Raw genomic sequence first — 20,381 nt, forward strand, 5'->3', positions numbered from 1 at the left:
AACAAGAGGAGCAGGCATGTGTTTGGCTCCTTCACATGGACATTGAGTTGTTGTGTGGGACACCAGTAGTCCATGTCTTTTGCTGTAACAGTAGTTCATGTTGAGAATAAAACATCCCAGCTCACTGATTTGATCGGGGCAATATTGTGCCTAAAATGTTGCATCATTTTGCTGAGAGATCTTTTACTTTGTGGTAATCGTAGTTGGACAAAAACCACCAGGTCAATAAGTGTTCCCTTAGTGCTAATGTATAAGAGATGTTGGTGCACTATAACTGAAGTAATGTTATTAAGTCCTTAAAGTTATATTCTTTTATTGTCATGACTGTATTTCAAGCTTCTTTTTTTTTTTTTTTTGGTATGATACCTGATTTATATGGAATATGACTGAAGCAAACAAAAGTCTAAAATACTTACTCAGTCATTTGTTTAATGGTAATTTAACATTAAGTAATTCACATATAAAACTATGAATTGTAATTTTAAATTGTTTAAACGCATGTAGAATAGCAAATGTAGGCAAGTGTATTTCTCCTTTTTTTTTTATCAAGAAACAAAGACAAAAGCAGGGCAGGGTTCGGTGGTTGAATCATCCGTCCCCACCACTGCCAAAACACGCCCTTGTCAGGATCATCCCCCACCACCTGCAGCTGGCCGTCCACAACGACGAAGAGCTGAACAAGCTGCTTGGCTGAGTGACGATCGCTCAGGGTGGTGTGCTGCACAACATCCAGGCCAAGAAGACTGAGAAAGCTGAATAAAATCCAGCCACTTTCCTCAACCGACTAACGGCTCTTGTAAGAGCCACTCACCTCTGAGAGTACACTTGGTTAAAGTAATGACACTAAATCTTTAATCCATAGGTGTCAAACTCATGTTCACACTAGAACTGAAGTGGGACAGCCCTGTTAGTCTATCAGTATGTGCAACACATTTAGTTGTTTTAGTACATGAATAAAAATCTGACTGACTTAAATTGTGAAGTTATTACCCAGACTTTTCTTTTTAAAAACTTGCTTTGAAACCAGAGATCTGTGTCGTAAGTGCATACGATAAGATTAGATGACCTTTATTAGTCCCACAGGTGGGAAATTTATTTTGTTACAGCAAAAGTGCAAAGTTATGTAGCGGAAATTAGAAAACATTGGTATGCAATAGAATAAAATAGAATACAAATGCTATATACAACTGAGTAAGAAAATAGAAAAGTACAACTTTGTCAGAAAAAAAGAATTGCACATATAGCAGTCTTATTGCACTTGTGTGGATGTGTGTGTTTGATCAGCTGCAAGTCTTTGTTGTAGAGTCTGACAGCAGTGGGGAGGAAAGACCTGAGTAATCTCTCTGTCCCACATCGTGGGTGCTGCAGCCTGCCACTAAAGGAGCTGCTCAGTGCTGTCAGAGTTTATGCTGTCAGAAGCATAAACATTGTCTCTAACTTCTGAAGTTCAGTTTGTGGTCATGTCAGTTATTGTAACGTTGTGAAGAAAAGCACGCATTACAGCTGAATCTTATAGCAAAACGAAGAGTCAATATAATATTGTAGCGTCCCTCGACAGAAGACAGACGATCAGCGTTCCGGTTACCGGTGTTTATTCAGAATAGTAACACGGGCTACTGTGGGCCGTAGCCAACGCCAAAACAGGGGAAAAAAGTGCGCTCTACAGCAACAGCACAACCACCGACACTCTTCTCTCTTCCGCCAACCACACACACACACACACACACCTGCTCTCCTCCAGACTTTGTCATTGGTAGCTGATCTGATTGACAGGCTAACCGGCCTCTAGACTACTGCACATTCAAGGACACTCAGTAAATCACCATGCTGCGGGTGTGGTCCAACTATGCCATAAGTAATTTGCAATTCTCAACACAGAACACTGATAACACAACAGTCAACTAACTTGTAACCCAGTCCGTTACAATATGTAGGCAATGTCAGTCGGTAATCGTTCGTGAAGTTCTAACACACTACATCAGCAGTCGGTATGGAAATACTGGCAGGTATTTCACTAATATTTTCAAGACTTCAGAAAAAAAAATATAACACCATAACAGAACAGCTCTCAAAGTGAAGTGTGTGGCTCTTAAAAGAGCCGTTTGATGGATTAGGAGAGAATGAGTTTAACCGCCGAAGCCGTACAGAGTGCGGCCCTGCCTCTTCAGAGCGTACACCACATCCATGGCGGTCACAGTCTTCCTCTTGGCGTGCTCAGTGTACGTGACGGCATCACGGATGACGTTCTCCAGGAACACCTTGAGCACACCACGAGTCTCCTCGTAGATCAGACCGTAAATACGCTTCACTCCGCCACGGCGAGCCAGACGACGGATAGCGGGTTTGGTGATGCCCTGGATGTTATCACGGAGAACTTTACGGTGATGCTTGGCGCCTCCTTTACTTTTTTTTTTAAACACTTTATTTAAAGTATACAAAATTACATATAAAATGTACACACACATACAATTACATATACAAAACCGTGATCACACACCACTCACCAAAGAAAAAGTCAAACAAGGAGGAAAATCGAGCATCTGAGTCCACAAACCACTTTTAAAACTTACAATTTCAATACATTCCAGGGGAAAACTTTCCCAAGTTTCAGGTCCATTGTTCGTCTTCTCCACAGATCTGTAATGATATGTTTACTCACCACATCACTACTTATCATCTTTTGTTCAAGTACTCCTTTGGCACGGGTTTTCCAAATATGTGTGTTTATTACACACATTACTAACCAAAAGAGTCTCCTTTTGTCGTCACACATTTTTCTTTAAACAAACCATATTTAACTGCTTTAATATTAACATCCACATCATAGCCAATCTCTGTCATTTTCTGCCTGATCTCAGTTGTCCTATAACAATCCAATAGAAGATGTTCTAGGGTCTCATCTTTATCACAGTTGGTCATGGGACATTTCATGGTGGTAACGAAACAACTCCACTGTACCACTGCTCTCACAGGGAGGCGCCCGAGCGAGATGAGCCATACCACGTCTCTCATGCTTTCGGATAATATTTTGTCTTGTATATTTTTAACTATTAATAGATTTTCATCTTGATTTGCATACTTATATTGAATTACACCTTCATTTTTGGTTTCATTAATTTTTTTATAGATATTACAGAGTTACACACCAAAGTTTATAGCTAAACCAACTAATTTGCAACGTCAGAGGTCAGGGTTCAGCAACTTAATGGAATTCTTGAGAGCTTTAAGGTCGCATGATATGCTCTGAGAACACAATGGGATGAATAGCCGCCTTGAGACCAGGAGGCCCAGGTTCGAATCCTGCTCAAACCCACTACTGTCCTTAAAACAGGGGTTAACTAAGCGTAGATGTAAGTGACTTTGCAAAATGTCCCATATTTAGCAGCAGTGGTGCTGAACATGTTGCTAACAGCTCCACATTTTCCTCCCTCTGTACCTGGGTAGTTTCTGCAGCACCAAAGAAGTCCACCTGTCCCTCTCCTCACGTTGTTATGATTTCCTATTGTGTTTGACAAGGTTTGTGATCTTGCCACAGTGTCATGTACCACGTGTTGTCTGTTTCCATGAGCGTAGAAACTGCTTTAATTATCAAGCGAGTGAACCATGATGAGTGTCTACAGTGGTAGTTATGAAGCTAATAATTAGTGACATCCTATTTATTCTAAATTAGTAAGATGAGCAATGAGGTTGAACAAGGCACAAGCCTCAACCACTCAGCAGGAGAGACTGAGAGCTTTTTGCTTTAGTTTTAATTTGACTTTATATTAAGACCCTCTATTCTTGTCTTGTGAATAAAAGAAACACACTGCTTAAGCACTCATGATAGTATATTTTGAAGGTGGATTTCAGTCCCTGACTATGTAAGATGACATGAATGAACATACATTTCAAAATAAATCAAGATACATAATCTACATTTCCCAATACACAAAATGTTACAGACACAGTCACAGCAAGAAGGATGTTTGCTCAGAGAGAATTGTGTGGCTCTTAAAAGAGGCTTTGTTTTTTTGTGAAGCCGAGCGCTTTGCGTTTACTTGGCCTTGGCGGGCTTCTCGGTCTTCTTGGGCAGCAGCACAGCCTGGATGTTGGGCAGCACACCACCCTGAGCGATGGTGACTCCCCCCAGGAGCTTGTTGAGCTCCTCGTCATTGCGCACAGCCAGCTGCAAGTGACGTGGGATGATACGAGTCTTCTTGTTGTCGCGGGCTGCGTTGCCAGCCAGCTCCAGGATCTCAGCGGTCAGGTACTCGAGCACAGCTGCCAGGTAAACGGGGGCGCCGGCTCCTACACGCTCGGCATAGTTGCCTTTATGCAGCAGTCTGTGGACACCACCCACGGGGAACTGAAGCCCGGCACGGGATGAGCGGGTCTTGGCCTTAGCTCTGGCTTTGCCTCCAGTCTTGCATATTTTATCATTTATTTTATATACACACACATATGAACAACCAAGCTTACATATACACACCATGGGCATGAATGTCATGGTAATTTTGGGCTTTTTATTATTTTAAAACTTTCCCAGAGTGGAATGATTGTTCACCATTCATCTTCAGTGACTTTAAAAAACAAAAAAAACAAGAATTCATTTTGGATTGTCTCTTATCCACACAGGGTCAAAATATAAATGCAGGCTCAAATATATACATGCACTTACTTACATTTTTTAATAATTGGTGCTGAAGGTTCTACAGTGTCTTAGGTCGACAAAGCCAAGGTCTAATAACTCGTCGTTAGCGACTGATTACAACTTTTAGTGACTGAGAGGTTGCCAACCAAGAAAGAAGCTCCTCCTCCAAAAGCAAACCCTTTAAGCTCGACTGAAATTTGCAGCTGTCCACATGTGAACAAGCCTTCTGGAAAAATGTTTTATGGTCAAAGATGTGACAAAGATTGAGACAATAAAGAGGTATGTTTAGGAGGAGCACAGGTGAGGCTTTCAAATGGACAAACACTGTAGCAACTGTCAAGCATGGTGGTGGTAGCAGCATGCTCTGGGGCTGTTTTGCTTCCAGCAATACTGGCAGAATATTAAAGGAGGAGGACTACCTCCAAATTCGTCAACTTTTTCTCAAATCAAGAGCTGGACAGGACAACAATCCAAAAACTAAACCTGGTTTTGGAATAGATAAGGCAAGCTTCAGGAATCACCTTCCCCGACCCTAATGAAAATGTGTGGACTATGCTTAAAAGGAAAACAACCAGAGTTAGAAATTCTCATGCACCCAATTCTTGTTTTTTTAAGTCATTAAAGGCACATTCTGTATGTCTGATATGATTGATTATGCTCAATAATCGATCCTGGAAAAAGGACACTTCAAATAACTAATTAAAACCCACAGAAAACCCCAAATTACAACGGCTTTCATGAATCTGATGGGAATACATGACTGAAATTTTAACTTGTTGCACTTTTGTCTCTTTCCCTTTGATAATGACAAAAATTTTAGTTCCTTTAGCAAATAAACAAAATGTATAATCACACATTTTACAGCTTGGAGTATAAATATGGCCTTTTTAACAGGTATATTATTAGATGTTCATTTAGGGTGGTACTTAGCAAACAGTAATGTGGCATGTCGCAGTTTTCATTATCCTTATATCTATATCTGAATACGTCAGCTAACATTAAACAAAAAGAATAAACAAAGGTAAATTCAGAGGAAAGCCTTTCCAGGAAAAACAAGTCGAGCACATCGTAAACAGGCTCAAACTGTCTGTTCAAGTCAGGAAAAAATGTATAATACAAAACGCACTTTCATGTCATCTCTGAGAGATGCAGCTGTTGCTACCTTATCTTTTATGTTACTTGGGATACCAAATAATGTGTTACTATCTAAACAAAATAAATATACAAAAAAACAACACAAAACTGTTTAAAATGTACCTCAAAAAACTGATGGTGACAGCTAAAAATTAACGTCTCACACTACCAACTTTTTTGTTTTTAACCTCTGGGCTGATCAGGCTCCAGAGGTGATATGATGGGAATTAATGTTGAAAAAGTCAATGCACGTCTTTGAAATGTAAAGCCGCTGTGCCCCAACAGGTTTAACAATACCAAAAGAGGATTTAGAGAGATCTCAGTCATGATGTTCTGGACACACCCACACATTCTAAGAAGTGAATTTATGAAGTAAAACAGGTGAAAGCAAGTAAATGTGTTTACCATGAGTGTGTTGGACCGTGGCAGTTTGACAAATCCAACAACAAGGCATAGTGTTTCTTTTGCTTTGGCCTTTGCTTGGATGTACAATATGACGTTCATGCCTCCAAAGATGACTCATCTGGTTTCTGAAGATACTCTTTGACAAGACTGACAATTGTCGATACTTCTGCCATGGCACCTTTACCTTCATCTCCACACACTAGCTTTTTGGCAACGCAGGGGATTTCCACATATCCAAACTCTTTCAGTCTGGATACCTGCTGGGCTGTAATAGGATGCAGCCACATAGCTGTGTTCATTGCAGGGCAGAAGAGGACGACTGGTATCCCAGGTTCTTACCACACACGTCAGCAGATTATCACAAATACCACTAGCAATCTTTCCAAGACTGTTGGCATCAAGAGGGGCAATGACAAGTAGATCTGCACAACGCCTTAGCTCAATGTGTAGCACAGGGTCAGATCTCTGTTTCCACAGCTCCCATTCATCCTCGTCACTGTAGATTTTGACTGACACCTCAGCAGAATTATAGAAGTGCTTGGCATGCTCTGTAGTGACTACTCGTACATCCACCCCAGAGAGTTCAAGAAGCTGGGAGACCAAAAGAGGCAGTTTCAAGTCTGCAACACTCCCTGTCACTCCAACAAGGACATTAAATGTCCCGGAAGTTTTCAACAAATCAGTTTTTAAACTTGACATGTGGTCGTCTTGCTGCCTGTCAGCAAAAAGAGCAAAAAGAGTCTTGCTTTTTTTTTTTTCTTCTTTAAAGTCTGTGAGCCTCCAACCGACGCGCAACGTTTCACGTCCTGTGTAACTAAAACGATTTCCTGTGTGCTCTCAGTAACGTGCTGCAGGATTGTTTAAGATACAAACACTGCAGGCCGGCAGCTCCGCCTCCGTCCTCTTCACATGCTCAGACCGTCTGAGCCTCTCTGATTTCTGTCAAAACATTTTGTTCTTTACTCAAAGGTTCATTTGTATTTCTTTACATTTCCAACACTTTCTCCTTCAGCGTTTATTCATCGGCCACTTTGGAAAAGCTTTTCTTGTTTTTAATAAACTAAACGTCTGGTGACGACGAGGATGAAGAACACCACCATGAAATCATCATCACCATCACATTTATTTAGTCTCTGATGGTTTTTATCTGTGTGGAAATAAAACCATTAAAACCCTGATCAGCTGTTTCTGTAAACAAGTGTGACATCATCAATACGCATCATTTCTGATGATTCAAAGACACAGGCACACTAGAGAAACAACAACAGAAGAAGAACTCTGGTCCACGTCTCCATCACGCCGTCCTGCTCCGAAGGTCAGGGTGTCGTTGGAATGATGTCATCAGACTCCTCTCTCTGCTCTTGAGTTCAGAAATGGCATTAACACCCCGCCCCCTCCTGCTCAGTATCGTTTGTCCTCCGGCGGCGTGGCCACGGTCACCTCTTTGCTCCCGAAGTCCCAGAAGGCCGTCATGTGGAAGGCCATGTTGGAGAAGACCACCAGGTACTCGAAGGCGGCGAACAGAGAGTAGATTCCTGCTTCACAGTATTTGTTGTGGCGTCTGAAGAAGTAGGCAGCGATCACACAGCAGCTGATGTTGAACAGGAAGAGACGCAGCTTCCAGTGATATGATGTCACTTCCTCTGAGCTCACGTAGTGTCTCTTGATGACGTACCACAGCCAGCACGTAATGAGCATGTGCACCAGCGAGCTCCCTATGAACGTGATGAACCCGTACTTATGAACACTGTAGGTTTCCGTGGACGACACGTACGTGAGCATCACCAGGCCGGTGTTCTCGGCGAGGCTGCAGAGGAGCGCCAGCCCGCTCAGCAGCAGCTCCGGCAGCCTGTCGGCGAAGCGGCTGCGGTAGAAGCTGAAGTAGGCGAAGGCCACCAGGTACCGCGGCGCCGAGTGGAGCCCGATGCAGCCGCTCCAGATGTAGCGCTCGGGCGCACCGCTGATGGCGGAGCTGATGGACGGGAGGTAGTTGGACACCTTACAGTGCGTGTACGTCGCTTCCTCATAGTGGTACCAGAGGGAGATGAAGATACAGGCGATGAAGCCGGTCACCGGCAGCAGAAACGTCCCCACGGAGAAGCTTTTGAAAGGCAGCCGGATGAGGAGCCGGTCCCGGTCCAGGTTGCTGTACGGCCCCTGAAGCATCCTTCACGGCTCCCGAGGCTAGCTCCGATCAACTCAAAGCCTCGCTTATATTTCCGCAGATCGCGGGCGGATTCGTCACGCACCAATCGCAGAGAGGCTTGCGGCAGCGCGCAACATCAATGCACTTTTATCCAATGAGCAGCACACACCGAGGCGGGGCGATGCTCCACGTGGAGCCCGTCACCAATCACGAGCCGGAGCGGCACCGCGTCACAGCCAGTCACACACTTTAAGAGCAGCGAGTCTCCTCTGTTCGCTACATTTTCTGCTCTTATCACAGGGAAAGGAACGTGAGGAAGAATGGCACGAACCAAGTAGTGTTTCTACAAGGCTTCGGGAAAATGAGTGGACGCGTACAAGAGTAGGAAGCACGGGGGTTTGGGAGCCCCAGACTTAGGCTACGTTCACACTGCAGGTCTTAATGCTCAATTCCGATTTTTTGTTCAAATCCGATTTTTTTGTCTGCTTGTTCACACTACAAATAAAATACGACAGCAAACGCGCTCTAGTGTGAACACTCAAAGCGGCCCGCATGCACAAAAGAAGACGTCACACACAACGCGCTCTGTTTAGACCCAGAGCAAACAGTATTGTTTGACTGATGGCCCTTAATATAGAGACTTCGGACTTTACGTTTCCCAATTTTTGCTTTAAGTTATTTTGTTATTCACATAATAATGTAGATAACCTAATAATTATCGTTATTGCTGTTTTAGAGGAGCGGTGCTTCAAAGGATAGTTGCAGATTTGTCAGAATCTGCAGGTTATGCAGTACAAATAAAATGTTCACGTTTCTCCAACGTTGTCTTCCCAACAGTTTCACTGACATCTACACGGGATGGCCAGGAAGCGTTCGTGATGTCTTCTCGGGCGCTGATAATTGGCGTCTGTCTTGTGTCAGTGACGTAAAAGACGGATTTAATGCGACATGACCGTTCAAACAGCAGTCGCTTTCTAAAACATCGGATATGTATCGGATTCAGTACCACATACAAAAGTGACCCAGATCGGATTTGAAAATATCGGATTTGTGCCGTTCACACTGTCATACCATGATCGGATATGGGTCACATAGTGTCAAAAAAATCGGATTTGATGCGCTTTTGCCTGCAGTGTGAACGTAGCCTTTGAGCTTGTTTTGCGAATTCCTTTTATAAAAATTACTCAAAGCGCAAGTTCTCGGGGTGCCCCGTGGGTTCGAGGGAAAGAGCAATTGTGGCAAAAGAAAAGGGGCAGGGCCAGAGCGGGTGTTCCATACCACAGACTTATGTTTGGTGACTTATCAAGTCAATGGGAACATTATGGTTTAAATATTCTCCAAGATAATACGAAAAATATCTATAAAAAAATTAATGAAACCAAAAATAACGGTTTAATTCAATATAAGTATGCAAATCAAGATGAAAATCTATTAATAGTTAAAAATATACAAGACAAACTATTACCCGAAAGCATGAGAGACGTGGTATGGCTCATCTCGCTCGGGCGCCTCCCTGTGAGGGCGGTGGTACAATGGAGTTGCTTTGTTACCACCATGAAATGTCCTATGACCGACTGTGATGAAGATGTATGTGAATTAAATAAAATGTGGAACACTGCCCATTCAATAATATCGATAGGGGAAGACAGCTCTGACGGAGTGGGTATTTTCTTTAAAAAAGATGCGGTGAATATAATCAAAAGAAGAGACATAATACCGGGACGACTCCTCCTTGTTGATTGCTGTTATTACGGGCAAAGGTTGCGTATTATTAATGTTTATAATGCACCCGAACGAACGAAAAAGATACAATTACTGAAAAAACTGAAGTATTTATTAGAGATTGGTTTTAATATAATTTTGTGTGGAGATTTTAACATTGTTACTGAAGCTACTGACAGAATATCCAAGGTTGAATTTAGAGAACTGCGAGAAAGCAAATTGTTGGTTAAAGTTTGTAAGGAAGCAGCACTTCATGATTTATACAGGCACTTGCATCCACATACCGTCCACTACACTAGATTCGATTCATTAACTAAAACAAGGATTGATAGATTCTACATATCACATAATGTTCAAGGTCTGAAATATGACACTCTTTTAACAGACTTTTCAGATCATATGGTGGTTATGGCAACAGTATCGTGTTGCCCCCATGAATTTTTGAACTATTGGAAATTGAATACATCCTTGTTAGCAAACGAGTTACTTAGGTTCGAAGTTAAATCTGAAATTAAGAAAATATTAGATCTTAAGATTTTTACTACTTCTTTCTCGGAACTTTGGGAGCTCCTTAAACGACGTATGTGTCAATTTTTTAAATTTAAAGCGAGAGAAATAAATCATGCAAAGAATGTAAAATATAACGAAGATGTGAGTAGATATATATATTTAAGAAATAAGAAGGAGAAGGAAGAGGAGGAGGAAAATCAAATGATGTCTCTTAAAGAGGACATTGATCGAGTCAATAGAGAAGTTTTATTTAATATGTTGCGACGTACTGACTTTCACGGGAACAGCGATTATATGATTCTTAACAATCAAAAGAAAAGTCGAAATGATTTTATTGTCTCAATTAAGGATAAACATGGAAAGTCAGTTTTTAAAGAAGAGGGAAAAAGACAAGTAATTAGAGACTATTGTTCGGAGATGTTTTCACCCATAGCTACAAACAGCGACGCTATTAACAATTTTTTGAGTGAGGTTGAACCATTAGATTCTGTCATTTATGAAACTTTGATTGGAAAAATTAAAAGAGAGGAAGTGGAGTCAGTAATTAACCAACTTAGTACCGATAAAACACCTGGTCTGGATGGACTCCCCTCTGAATTTTACAAAACTGTGAGTAAAGAACTGTCTGAATTGTTAACTCAGTATTTTAATGAAGGAATAGAAAGAGAAACAATGGGTAAATCGTTTTATGAAGGAGTTATGTGTTTATTATATAAGAAAGGTGATAGAGAAGATATTAACAATTATAGGCAACTGACAATAATGAATGTAGATTATAAAATTTTTTCTAAAATAATTATGTCCAGACTAGAGGATGTATTAGATATTATCATTGAAAAAGAACAAACATGCGCAATTAAGGGACGACTGATGTGGGATAACTTAAGTATGTTAAGAGAAATTATTTATAATGGCAAGGATTCAGAACTCTGCATTTTAGGATTAGATCAAAGGAGGGCTTTTGATTCTGTTTCCCACTCCTATTTATGGAAAGTAATGAAAGCTTATAATTTCCCGGACCAATTTATTTCCATTATTCAATTGAGTTATAAAAAGTCCCTAGTGCAAGTTAAGGTAAATGGAAAGCTCTCACCCCCTTTTAGTGCTGAGTACGGGGTTAAACAAGGATGTCCTTTGAGTGCTGCGTTATATGTCCTTGCAATTAATCCCTTATTGAAAAGGATAAATGATGATAAACGGATTAAGGGATACGTCCTTGACAAATCCCATAAAATCGCAGCTTTGGCATATGCAGATGACGTGACGGTGATAATTAGAAATCAAAACGAACTGTCTTCAGTTATGGAGATATTACAACACTACGAACAGGCATCAGGTGCCAAGCTTAACCAAGAAAAAACTGAAGGGGTGTGGCTTGGACATCAGACCAGACAACCTAAAATGATGATCTCTCTTTGTAGGGAGATTAAAATTTTGGGTATATGGATTGATAATACTGACTCTAGTTTACTAAATTGGAATAAGAAAGAAAATGAAATTAAAATGGAAATTATGAAATGGGAAAATAAAGATACAAATTATAAAACGCGTATTAATATTGTAAAAACACACATAATTTCGAAACTTCTTTTCCTTGCCGCAATTTTTCCTCCCCCGAGAACAACTGTAATGAAAATAAGTAAGATGTGCATTAAATTTATCTGGGGATCCAATCGAGAAGTGACTAAGAGAAAATTTATGTACAAGACTAGGAAACACGGGGGTTTGGGAGCCCCAGACTTAGAGATTGTTTTGCGAATTCCTTTTATAAAAATTACTCAAAGCGCAATTTCTCGGGGTGCCCCGTGGGTTCGAGGGAAAGAGCAATTGTGGCAAAAGAAAAGAGGCAGGGCCAGAGCGGGTGTTCCATACCACAGACTTATGTTTGGTGACTTATCAAGTCAATGGGAACATTATGGTTTAAATATTCTCCAAGATAATACGAAAAATATCTATAAAAAAATTAATGGAATACAAAATGAAGGTGTAATTCAATATAAGTATGCAAATCAAGATGAAAATTTATTAATAGTTAAAAATATACAAGACAAACTATTACCCGAAAGCATGAGAGACGTGGTATGGCTCATCTCGCTCGGGCGCCTCCCTGTGAGGGCGGTGGTGAAGTGGAGTTGTTTTGTTACCACCATGAAATGTCCTATGACCGACTGTGATGAAGATGAGACCCTAGTCCCTGTGTGTTGGCCCTGCGACAGACTGGCGACCTGTCCAGGGTGTACCCCGCCTCTCGCCCTATGACAGCTGGGATAGGTTCCAGCGCCCCCCGCGACCCTGAAAAGGACAAGCGGAAGCGAATGGATGGATATTCTCCAAGATAATACGAAAAATATCTATAAAAAAATTAATGAAACCAAAAATGAAGGTGTAATTCAATATAAGTATGCAAATCAAGATGAAAATCTTTTAATAGTTAAAAATATACAAGACAGGGTTGTTCCAGATAGGTGTACGTTTGCATGGGATTAATGAAGACGCCGTCAATTTTAGAAACTAATATTTAGTATTTACTGTCATATTCCCATATATCATTGTGATGTTGTTTATTCTATTACTCTTGTTCTCTTCTGCTTGTTTTCTTTTTTCTTTCTCAGCAGGTGATCCAGGTGATTGATATATGCATTTTTTATTTATTTCTTTTTTTTTTTCTGCTCATTCTGTTGGTTTTTGTTTTTTGCCCTTCTCCCCCGTCCCTCTTCTCAGCTGTTTCTCTTTCCTTCTTTCTTTCTCCCCTTCTTTCCCCCAGTCAAGTCTGTCCCGTATTCAGCAAGTGAAAATAAAATAAACAATAAAAGGTGAATCAAATGGACCATTACGGCAAGGCTGGGATGGTCAATTTGGTAAAGTAAATCCGTTGGGCATCTTTCTTTGCCTTTAGACAACAATTCTGATGGCAAAAGAGCCAAACGGGACAGGCAAAAAAAAAAAAAATATATATATATATATATATATACAAGACAAATTATTATCCGAAAGCATGAGAGGCGTGGTATGGCTCATCTCGCTCGGGCGCCTCCCTGTGACGAATTTAATTCCCCTCATCCTTCACGCTACAGAGCTCCATGGTAAAATAAATAGCAGTACGGGCTCAGCTTGGAGTAAAATGTGTCCTTGAAATCACACAATATCAATTCAACTGGACTAGATTTAGTCAGGTAAGGTTGTAGATTAGAGCATTTCAAGTGGATTATATTAGCTAGGTATCATTAAAATATACAGTGTACTTCCAGTACAACAGCCAGTGTAGGCTTTTAAAAAATAGAACTCAGTATTTCATACGTGAATAATAACATGCATCTATGAATGTATTATGTGTTGTTTAATAGAATATTTTAAAATGTAGTTGCTAACTTTTAACAGTTTATGACTTGTATTACGAAGGTGTGATTATAAATATTAAGTCGTTAATATTTGTATTCCTCTGGAGTTGTAGACTTGCTTAAACAGCACTAATGTGCACCATGATAGTAATCCAAGTTGTAATTGTAATGAGGACAATGGAGAAAAAAAACCCCGTGTTTTAATAACATGGACATTATTGTGAATGACAGAGTGGTGAGTGAGTGAGAGGAAGGAGCTCTTGTGTGTTGCTGTGGTGGCTCTGAGAAGAGCCGTTGTTGAGTGTGAGAGTGGTGTCAGCTCACTTCTTCTTGGCTGCTGTGGCCGCCTTCTTGACTTTGGGCTTGGCGGCCTTCTTGGCGGGGGATTTCTTTGGTGCAGGAGCCTTCTTGAGCACCTTCTTGGGGCTCTTTGCCGCCTTCTTGGGGCTTTTGGGCGCTTTCTTGGCCGCCGCTTCTTGGGTCTTCTTGGGCGACTTCTTAGCGGCTGCTGCCGGTTTCTTGGCTTTGGCCGCGGCGGGCTTCTTGGCTTTAGGAGCGGCTTTCTTTGCGGGCTTCTTGGCTTTGCTCTCAGTAACCTTCTTGTTCATCTTGAAGGATCCGGAGGCCCCGGTGCCCTTGGTCTGCACCACAGTGCCCTTCGCCACCAGGCTCTTGATGGCGGTCTTTTTTTTTTCTTTTTTTTTTTTTGCCTGTCCCGTTTGGCTCTTTTGCCATCAGAATTGTTGTCTAAAGGCAAAGAAAGATGCCCAACGGATTTACTTTACCAAATTGACCATCCCAGCCTTGCCGTAATGGTCCATTTGATTCACCTTTTATTGTTTATTTTATTTTCACTTGCTGAATACGGGACAGACTTGACTGGGGGAAAGAAGGGGAGAAAGAAAGAGGGAAAGAGAAACAGCTGAGAAGAGGGACGGGGGAGAAGGGCAAAAAACAAAAACCAACAGAATGAGCAGAAAAAAAATGCATATATCGATCACCTGAATCACCTGTTGAGAAAGAAAAAAGAAAACAAGCAGAAGAAAACAAGAGTAATAGAATAAACAACATCACAATGATATATGGGAATATGACAGTAAATACTAAATATTAAACATTATTGTGCAGCACATAAGATCAACAGAACACAGTGTGCTTTGAGGTAGGAGCCAAAAAGGGTGTAGTTTGTGGGTGTGATCACCCGTGTGTACACCTGTGAGCATGGACACGCTTGTTTTTAAAAGGTTCCTTCATGTAATGATCTGCTAGAGGGTGTGGGGGGGCCACAGCCCCGTCCTCCAGGGCATGAAGCAGGTATGGAGGAGATCAAAACTCCAGACATCCAGAGGCCCCCAGAACACAAGAGACCAAGGAAGACCAACAGAGGGGCAGCCGCGCCACTGTCCCAGAAAGAGCTGAGGAGAGTCCCAGATGAGGGCTCACTCAGCAGCCGCGGAGCAGAAGCCAGGGGGAGTTGCAGTGACGCGCCTGTGAGCTCCGCCGGCAGCCAGCTGTGCCTGAGTGACCGAGCCCCAGGTCGAGAGGTCGGGGGCACCCCACCTCCGAAGTGGCCCGAGCGAGCCCCAGGCTCCAGGCCCCGATAAGCGGCCGCCAAGGAGTGAGCCGGTGTGTACCTGGACGCCCACCCCCAGACACAAAGAACCACCAACGCACCGATGTCTGAGGGAGTCCGCCACTGGCAGGGGAAGTGGTGGTGGTGGTGGGGGAGATAGGCCTCCAAACCTTGGAGGGCCTGAGATGTCCCCAGAGAGGTGGCGTCTGATACCCAACCTGACATATAGACACAGACATACAGGCACACACAGATACAAACATCCATTCCCACCCTCATGCTCTCATATGCACTTATTCCACACTCAACCAACGTGGAGACAAACATAAAGAGACACTGTACACACGATCACACTCGTTGATGGCGGTTTTAACGCGGGCCTTGTTCTTGTCCACATCGTAGCCTCCGGCAGCCAGAGCCTTCTTGAGTGCGGCTGCGGACACGCCGCTGCGCTCCTTGGAAGCGGCCACGGCTTTCACAATCAGCTCGCCCATGCTGGGGCCGGCCTTCTTGGGCTTGGAAGTCGTTGTCTTCTTCCTGTTGGCCGCCTTGGGACGGCAGCAGGTGCGGGAGCTTCCTCGGACATTTTCCTCTTTCGCGTCTGATCGAGATTCACGGTACAGCGATGGCAAGTCGGAAGCGCCACGCTGCACTTAAACGCATCATGAGAACCGTTGAGAGTGAAGGCAGCGCGCGCAGCTCTCGCGCGTGCCTCGCAATGCTTCATTTTGTGTTTCGTGTCTCGGGATCAAAGAGCTTAAAGTGAGTGTGTGAGCAGCACTGCAGGTCGACAGTGGAGCCGTCCACAGCGGGCTTGTGTCTCCTCGTACAGGCCTCGTGTCGGACTCTCGTGCTCTCGGTTCGTGGCGCTAACCCAAAGCTCAGTGACTCGGTGCGGAGCTCAGCGCTGCTCGGCGGCTTCTTTGACTCTTTTCTCTGCTAAAACCGGTGGAGCCACAGCAGAGCTCCGTAAAAAGCCTTTTCCAGCTGATACACATGTTTGTTCACACACTCAGAGTTAAAAGCAGCATCTGGTGAGCGCAGCTTTGGGACAAAGTGACGCTGCGAGCTCCCAGCAAACACACCGATGCTGCTGGAGGCCCACGGAGCAGCGAGACTTGTGTGACAGCTGCTCGCTTCTAACCAAAGCACAGTTTCACTCACATTGTTGTACATCAGAAGCTTCATTAGTGACCTTACAGCAGCTCGCTTCCACACTTTGGCTCTGATCTCTTAGTCTGCATTGACTCAGTTTCCTTCTACAGTTACTGACTCTACAATAAACAACAGCAGTGAATGAACACGTGACTACACACACCCACAAACTGATCACTGCGTATCTCAATGTGTAATACTCAATACCTGCTAAACACATCCAGCTTATCTCCCAGTTAAACCTCGTCTTGTTGACTCTACTAGTCAAACATATTTAATCATTTTATTCATAGTAATATTGTTGTAATTGTTTATTTTATCCTGCTCTGCCCATGTTGGTGAATTTCCCAGCTGTGGGACTAATAAAGCTCATCTCATGTCCTGGATAGCGACCTCAGTTTAATCTAGTGTCTTTAGTTATGCCCAGTATATCTCTGCTCTTCTTTCTGGAGGATTCTGTGATTCTTCCACCTACTGAAAAATGTGTAACCACAATTTTCTGTCCAAGATAAGTAAAATGCTGACCAGTCACAGGAGTGAGAGACTGAGAACCAAAATTCACCTCTGAACACCACAGGAAATCATTCCTACCGACATCCTGTACAACTCCTCCATCTTATGCACAGCACTTACTACAATAGTTGCATTATATAAAGGTAGATAAAAAAGGTGGCTATGGAGCCATCAAATTAGGAGTTAGATTGAAGACAGCTTTGATGGAAATTCCTCTTTGGTTATAGCTAGAAAAGCTGGATGTGAAGGACACAGCAGGGCCTGTGGCATAGGCAGTAAAGGCAAATGCTAAAGGTGTCATCCATCCAAGGTTGCCAAGGGGGGATTACAAAAAACAAACTAATACGAATTTCTCTTAGTTTAGATTTTGGCATGTAGTTGCCAATTTTTGCCCGTTGATAGTCCAACAAATCAGCCCTTTATGTATCAAAGTACTTAGTCTAGTTTTGTTTGTAAGGTTAGTGAGCAAGTGGGTTTGTCATTTCAACCATGTGCAGTGCTACAGTACACAGTGAAGCGAGACAGCATTCCTCCAAAGACCATGGTGCTCCATATAACAGACACATGACCACATAAATGTGCATGTGTGGGAAAAAAAAACAACAAAAAAAACCAAAAAACAACCCTGCAACAAAACAAAGACAGACAACCAAAAACGATACAGACACAAGACCGTGCAATAAAAAGGCGCGAGTGGCAAAGTCATATCAATGCTGGATTTTTAGTGAGTTTCTTTCTACAGTCTAAAAAGTAAGGAAGATGTCGTTGACAAACGAGTTCATGATGCTCATGGCCTTGGAGGAGATCCCGGTGTCGGGGTGGACCTGCTTCAGCACCTTGTACACGTAGATGGCGTAGCTCTCCTTTCTGGTCTTTCTCTTCTTCTTGCCGCCCTTGCCGGCGGTCTTGGTCACAGCTTTCTTGGAGCCCTTCTTGGGAGCGGACTTGGCGGGTTCAGGTATTTTCTCTCTTCGATACTTTGAAGTAACGAATGAGCTCCGTGACTGAGAGCAGTGCTTTTTATACAGGCTGTATGCTAATACCACTGCGCGGGCCCTCGGATCTCATTGGTGGAGCCGCACAGTGGGCCGGACGTTGTGTTCGAGGGAGTTTGTGAACTGTGCTGAAACAGGCGCGCATCTAACAAAGACAGTGGACTGTGTGATTGTGTCCTCGTTTGCTGAGACAGTCATTTGTTCTAAATGAGCAGTAAATGCAGAGCTCTGTGTGGCAGATATGGATGTGTTAGTATCCGTATTATCTTCAGCCAACAATGAAATCATTTTAATTACAATTCCACCTGGTTTCGTGTCTCTGTGTCCATTTAACCTGGTGATAATCACAGTTTACTGCTCACCAGCACACAGCTTTAAAACCTTGCTGAGTTTTTATTCTCAGTGGAGGTTAAACACTGGGCATTACGGAGCCCCCCAGGGGACATGGGAGAAAAAAAAATTAGGGAGGAAAAAAAAATTAGGGAGGAAAAAAAAAAATTAGGGAGGAAAAAAAAAATTAAGACGGACTTTTGCGAGATCTCGCAAAAGTATTGCGAGCGCTCGCAAAAGTATTGCGAGATCTCGCAAAACTCCAACAATGGCGGCAGCTACTTAGTTGTAATATTACTCCTTCTGGGTCACAAAATACACTTTTAAGATATTTTGAGGCGTGAATGTAGTTGTGTAAACGTCAGATACCTGCTCAGTTTACAAGACATCACATATTTGCAAAAGAGCTCCGACGTTTTTGGAGATCTGACACCCACTAGCTCGAAGCTAACGGGAGGTCGAGACCTACTACAGCCGGGAGGAACACCGCTTTCCCGGCACATCGTGCCTCGACCTCCCGGTCGGCTTCGAGCTGACGGCCACTAGCTCGAAGCTAACGGGAAGTCGAGACCTACTACAGCCGGGAGGAACACCGCTTTCCCGGCACATCGTGCCTCGACCTCCCGGTCGGCTTCGAGCTGGCGGCCTCCGAAGAATGCGGCTAAAACTTTTGCGAGATCTCGCAATACTTATTGCGAGCGCTCGCAAAAGTCCGTCTTAATTTTTTTTTTCCTCCCTAATTGTTTTTTTTTTCCTCCGTAATTTTTTTTTCTCCCATGTCCCCTGGGGGGCTCCGTAGGGCATAATTAGCTTCTGTCTGTCAGGTCACGTTTACTGCACTCTTTTATTTACAACTAAGCAAATCGATTTGGCTCAGATTAAAGTTACGTTTCATAACTGCATAGTTTTAGTGAAATTTAATGTCTTACTAGAGAACACATGAGACTGAACCATTCACTTTTTTTAATTACAGGAGTTGGCCTCTCCAGGCCTCGAGAGCCGATGTCCTGCAGGTTTCAGATCTCACCCTGGGTCAACACACCTGAATCAAATGATTACTTCATTACCAGGCCTCTGGAGAACTTCAAGACATGTTGAAGTTGTAATTTAGCCATTTAAATCAGCTGTGTTGGATCAAGGACACATCTAAAACCTGCAGGTCACCGGCTCACGAGGCCTGGAGTTCCCCACTCCTGCTTTATTATCTAGTGTTCATATATATTTTTAACCGTGTATTTTGAATTTAAACTAACATTAAAAGTCTGTTTTATACAAGGATGAAAGAGAAGGTGCATTTCCACCGGGAGGATCAGTGTCTGAAGCAGCTTGTTGTTTGTGTATACTGAAAACTCCAGCCTCCAGAAATGATTACACCATCCAATTTTTTTATATGTATTCACCTCGGGGTGTATATCCAGATTTCCGAGGACACAGCCACATCAGACAATTCTTTTGTAATGAAAAACATAAGCAATCATATCGCCAGTAAGTCATCGCAGTGCCAGCTGTTTAATTCACTGTACCTTCCACAGTAGCTATGGTAACCGCGGCCCTGAGCAGATGGAGACGTAAAGAGTGATTCACAGGCAGAACCTAGTTTATTTCCCACAGTTTCTTTTTTAATCTGCTGCCTTATAAACACTGTCACCAATCTTTGCATTTTATTGTTATCTCATAACACTTGTTTAATCAGCTCCCATCACTCCTATGGACCTTTTACAGTCTACAGCCTCAGATCAACACAGCCCTTCCCCCCAGCACCATCAGCAGCAGGAGCAGCAGCAACTCCTCAACAGTAACATTGTACCCATCAGGTAAAACACAGGCTACGTTTTCTTTGCATTTTCTCCACCTGATGACAGTGATATAGTGTGATACGATATTAGATTCTTGATGAATGTGTGTTGTTGTTCTTCAGCCTGCAGAAAAA

The 20,381-nt window shown here is 42.8% G+C and overlaps 2 protein-coding genes and 3 pseudogenes across 2 annotated transcripts; all 5 read right to left on the bottom strand.

The window, feature by feature from the left end:
• Positions 1–2,125: 2,125 nt before the first annotated feature.
• On the bottom strand, positions 2,126–2,617 carry LOC146674119 (histone H4-like). Its single transcript, XM_085401045.1, has 2 exons — positions 2,571–2,617; positions 2,126–2,403 (listed from the first exon to the last, which is right to left on the bottom strand). The coding sequence occupies exons 1-2, from the start codon at positions 2,615–2,617 to the stop codon at positions 2,127–2,129; spliced, it is 324 nt and encodes a 107-aa protein (XP_085257171.1). The 3' UTR covers position 2,126.
• LOC146674120 (histone H2A-like) lies at positions 2,411–4,499 on the bottom strand. The gene has a single exon (XM_085394125.1). It carries the CDS (start codon positions 4,484–4,486, stop codon positions 4,034–4,036), a length of 453 nt encoding a protein of 150 aa, XP_085250251.1. The 5' UTR covers positions 4,487–4,499; the 3' UTR covers positions 2,411–4,033.
• A 1,757-nt stretch (positions 4,500–6,256) lies between these two features.
• Positions 6,257–6,868, bottom strand: LOC146674121 (phosphopantothenoylcysteine decarboxylase pseudogene; annotated as a pseudogene).
• A 40-nt stretch (positions 6,869–6,908) lies between these two features.
• On the bottom strand, positions 6,909–8,718 carry LOC146674122 (acyltransferase PGAP2 pseudogene; annotated as a pseudogene).
• A 4,975-nt stretch (positions 8,719–13,693) lies between these two features.
• On the bottom strand, positions 13,694–18,094 carry LOC146674123 (uncharacterized; annotated as a pseudogene).
• Positions 18,095–20,381: the final 2,287 nt, after the last annotated feature.

Source organism: Rhamphochromis longiceps, linkage group LG3 (assembly GCF_057381845.1).
Source record: "Rhamphochromis longiceps isolate RC_006_pf linkage group LG3, R_longiceps_female_GT1.1, whole genome shotgun sequence".
In the NCBI taxonomy this organism is placed as follows: Eukaryota; Metazoa; Chordata; class Actinopteri; order Cichliformes; family Cichlidae; genus Rhamphochromis; species Rhamphochromis longiceps.

What these genes read in the sequence shown, in the direction of transcription:
- LOC146674120 (XM_085394125.1), bottom strand. Translation starts at nt 4,486, where the DNA reads ATGACATTCATGCCCATGGTGTGTATATGTAAGCTTGGTTGTTCATAT.
- LOC146674119 (XM_085401045.1), bottom strand. Translation starts at nt 2,617, where the DNA reads ATGGACCTGAAACTTGGGAAAGTTTTCCCCTGGAATGTATTGAAATT. An exon ending in CCCTGGAATGTATTGAAATT is followed by an intron (nt 2,404 to 2,570) that starts GTAAGTTTTAAA and finishes TAAAAAAAAAAG; the next exon opens with TAAAGGAGGCGCCAAGCATC.